This window comes from Antrostomus carolinensis, unplaced genomic scaffold (assembly GCF_000700745.2).
Source record: "Antrostomus carolinensis isolate BGI_N321 unplaced genomic scaffold, ASM70074v2 scaffold39669, whole genome shotgun sequence".
In the NCBI taxonomy this organism is placed as follows: Eukaryota; Metazoa; Chordata; class Aves; order Caprimulgiformes; family Caprimulgidae; genus Antrostomus; species Antrostomus carolinensis.
In genome coordinates, this window is record NW_010341424.1 from 1 (window position 1) to 3,753 (window position 3,753).

Below are 3,753 nucleotides of genomic sequence, written 5' to 3' on the forward strand. Positions count from 1 at the left end.
CGCCCCCCGCGGTGATGGATAAATGACATCGCTGCCACCAGGTCAGTTGGGGACCTGGTGTGTGTGACAGGTGACTCCCCCTCCCAGCCCCGTCCTTTCTGGTATCAGTTGGACGTGCAAAAAACCAAAAAATGAGAGGAGCTGGTGCCAAGAAGAAGCCAATGAGTCACAGCCTTTGTTGAGACGCTCGCACCGAAATCACAAGAGATGCGTTTTTCCAAATGACTCGAGCTGTGTGCTGCCAGGGGCTGGCAGGGAGCAGGGGACAGGACTCTTTTCAACCTGTGACAAGGGCTGGCCCTACGGGTGCTGCTCCTGTTATTGTTAAGCTGCAGGTTTCATGTCTGTTCTTATTCCAAGGGAGAGGGCAAGAGCTCACGAGGCACCACGGAAATGGCTGTTGCAGAGGCTGCGTTCCCGCCCGCCAACCTCACCTCCAGCAACCAGAGCAGCTGCAACGTGCACAACCACCACTTCTCTGCCAAAGTCACCTTCTCCCTCTTCTACACCGGCCTGCTCGTGTTCGGTGCCTGTGGGAACATCCTGGCCCTCTGCATCACCTTCCAACGCAGGAAGAAGAAACTCAACTCCACCGACCTCTACCTGGTGAACCTGGCCCTCTCTGATGCCCTCTTCACCCTGGCACTGCCAGGCAGGATCGCCTACTACATCCTGGAGTTTGACTGGCCCTTTGGGGACTGGTTCTGCCGGGCCACAGCCTTCATTTTCTACATGAACACCTATGTGGGCATCTACTTCATGACCTGCGTGAGCGTGGACCGCTACATCGCTGTGGTGCGCACCAGGCACCCTGGCAGGATCCGGAAGATGAGCCGTGCCAGGGGCGTCTGCGTCCTCATCTGGTCCTTGGTGTTCCTGCAGACAGCGCCACTGCTTCTGCGGCCCATGACACGGAGGATGGGGGACAAGCTGACGTGCATGGAGTACTTCAACTTTGAGGAGATTCCCAAGCTGCCCTACCTGCTCCTGGGGGCCTGCGTGCTTGGCTTCTTCCTACCTGTGGGCATCATCTTGGTGTGTTATGTGAGGATCAACCTCAAGCTCTGCCAGACCGCCAAGGAGAACCCGTTGACGGTGAAGAACGGGCACCATCGTCGGGCCTTCACTGTCATCCTGGTGGTGTTGCTGGCCGTCCTGCTCTGCTTCAGTCCCTACCACCTCAACATCGTCCAGTTTATGGTCAGGAAGATCCTCTACCAGCCGTCCTGCCGCGAGCAGCAAGCCTTCAAGATGTCCCTGCAAGTCACCGTGGCATTTATGAACCTCAACTGCTGCATCGACCCCATAATCTACTTCTTTGCCTTCCGGGGCTACAAGCGGAGGCTGCTCCGCATCTTCAGGAACAGTGGCTCCCTGGCCACCTCCTCCACTGCCAAGACCCCCTCTGAGAGCAACAGCAACAGCCAGCCGCCTGGCTCTGTCTCTGTCTAGTGACACAACCCCTTCCCTTTTGCTCTGGCCTGCAGCTTATGGACCATCCCCGATGGCAGAAGTTGGAGCTGGGCTGCAGAGCAGGACCAGCACCTCTGACCAGCACTCCCCTGCCTGGAGCCGGGGGCTCTTGCGAAGCCAACCCGCCTGGGACACAGCCCTGCCTGGCTCTGCACACCTGGCTCTGTGCTCAGCACTGCTGGACCCCCTGTCCTGGAGCATGGAGAGCCCTGTTTTCTTCCCAGCCCCAGAGGAGGCAACTTGTGCAACTGCTCTGGCTGGCAAACACAGCCGGGGGTTTCCCAGCACCGCACCACACTGCCCTCCCACGCCTGTCCCACATTCCTTGTGGGGCTGGTCACCACCGTGGCTGTCTCCGCCTCTCTGTCCCCATCCCCTGCACTGCCCCTGGAGCTCTGGGCAGCACCCCCATGGGGCTCTGGGCAGCCAGCATGGAGCTCACAGGTATTTCAGGAACAAGCTGGGGTGTTACTTCTGTGCAGAAAGTTGCCTACAGCTCCTTCCCCGCACTGACAAGTGGCAGCTCCGCTCTCCCTCTTCCCACCATCCTGCTCTTCCACCCGGGCGTTGCACGGGGAGAGCAGTAACTATGGGGTGCCTGGGAGCTGCCAGAAAAGCCCTTCTTCAAGGGAGAGGGGCGAGGATGTGAATTTGCAGAGCTCCTGGGAGTGCCACTGCCTGTGTCTGCTGCTCGAGCGGCTGCTCCTTCCCCAGGGTGCCCTTCCTGGCAGCTCATGCGCTGCGGTTTCCCGGGGACTCGCTGTCAGGAAGGGGATGCCGGGGCCGGCCTGGCTGGCAGCTGGGCTGTAAGGCTGCAAACCCGCCCTGGGGACACTCACCAGGGAACCCTTCCCACCCCTCCTCAACTCAAAAGGAGTGGAGGAAAGCGGATGGGGATCGAGGGTGGCCTTACGTGACCTTCACTGACCTTCGTTTGAACCTGGAGCCCTGATGAGTCTGAGAGCCTTGCTAAGGGCAGGTTATGTGTGACTGTCACCAGAGTGAGAGGAGGAGCCCCAAGACGTTGGGTTCCTGTCAGTATTTGAGCCTGTACGACAAAGAGAAAGTCATCAGGAGCAGAGACCTCCTCAGCTATTTTCTGAACATGCTGGACTATGATAAAAGAACACCTGTGGGACTTCGCAGTTCCTGGAACGGCTGGTCCTGTGTTTGAAGTTGGAAGGGACAGAGACACGTGCAGAGACATGAAGAGAAGGACAAAGCAACTTTATTTAGCTGAGAAGTAAACCTGAAGAAGTTTCATGAATAGACACTTTTGATTAATACAAATCATTCTTTAAGGTAATAACCTTTCTTTAAGGCTAGAAAGTTAATAATAGTGTCACGAGCAGCCCTTTATTGTTTAAATGTGCATGAACGAGCTTTTGTATGACGACGGTTTTAGTTACAGTATGGGTAAGTGTAGCATCCTGAAGGCTGACTGAGAGGGATGTCTAAAATAATTCAGGTGGGAAAGGGACTCCAGTAGATTATTTCAAGAAGCCTGTGTCCTAAAAAGCATGTTACAATGGCCAAGGAAGAGCTAGCATGCAATAATATAAGGATATCAATGGTCTGAGCACCCTAAAGGATCCTGGCTGGGCTGGTAATTGCTGTGCTGTTCTGGTGCACTGTTAATGTATCAAGGAAGTGTTGGCTGGAAGGGACGTCTCCACATCACCTCATCCAGCAGCCTACTCAAGGCAGGACCATGGCTGGCATGATGTCAGGCTGGCCATGCTTTTGTCTAGCTGAGGTTTGGAAACTCCAGGCAAGGAGGCTTCTCCTGCCAAGGTGACGGTTCCTGTGCTGCAGCACCCTCGGATGAACATGTTTTCCCCACTGTCCAGTCTGAATCTCCCTGTTCACAGCTGGTGGCTGTCACCCCTGACATCACCTCCAGGAGCTAAGAAGATCTGGGCTCTGTTGTCTTTGTAACTCAAATTCCCGTATGACTGTGGTGGGAGCTGCCAGGAGAACAGTGGTAGGTAGCTATTGGTCTCGGTGAGCCTCAAAGTGAACACCAGAGCACAGGTCCACAGCGGTGGCCAGCCCTCCTTCCCAGGACCAAGGCATAGAGATGCTTTGCCAGGCTGGAGCCTATGGCAAATCTGTGATGAGTCTTTCTTAGGAAACAGTGAGCCTCAAAGTGAACACTGGAGCACAGGTCCACAGCAGTGGCCAGCCCTCCTTCTCAAGACCAAGGCACAGAGATGCTTTGCCAGGCTAGAGCCTATGGCAGAGGAAAAGGCAAATCTGTGATGAGTCTTTCTTAGGAAA

General features: G+C 55.6%; 1 protein-coding gene across 1 annotated transcript; it reads left to right on the forward strand.

Moving 5' to 3' along the window:
• Window positions 1–393: 393 nt before the first annotated feature.
• Window positions 394–1,452, forward strand: LOC104531558 (G-protein coupled receptor 183). The gene has a single exon (XM_010176467.1). The coding sequence runs from the start codon at window positions 394–396 to the stop codon at window positions 1,450–1,452; it is 1,059 nt and encodes a 352-aa protein (XP_010174769.1).
• The last annotated feature ends 2,301 nt before the right edge of the window (window positions 1,453–3,753 follow it).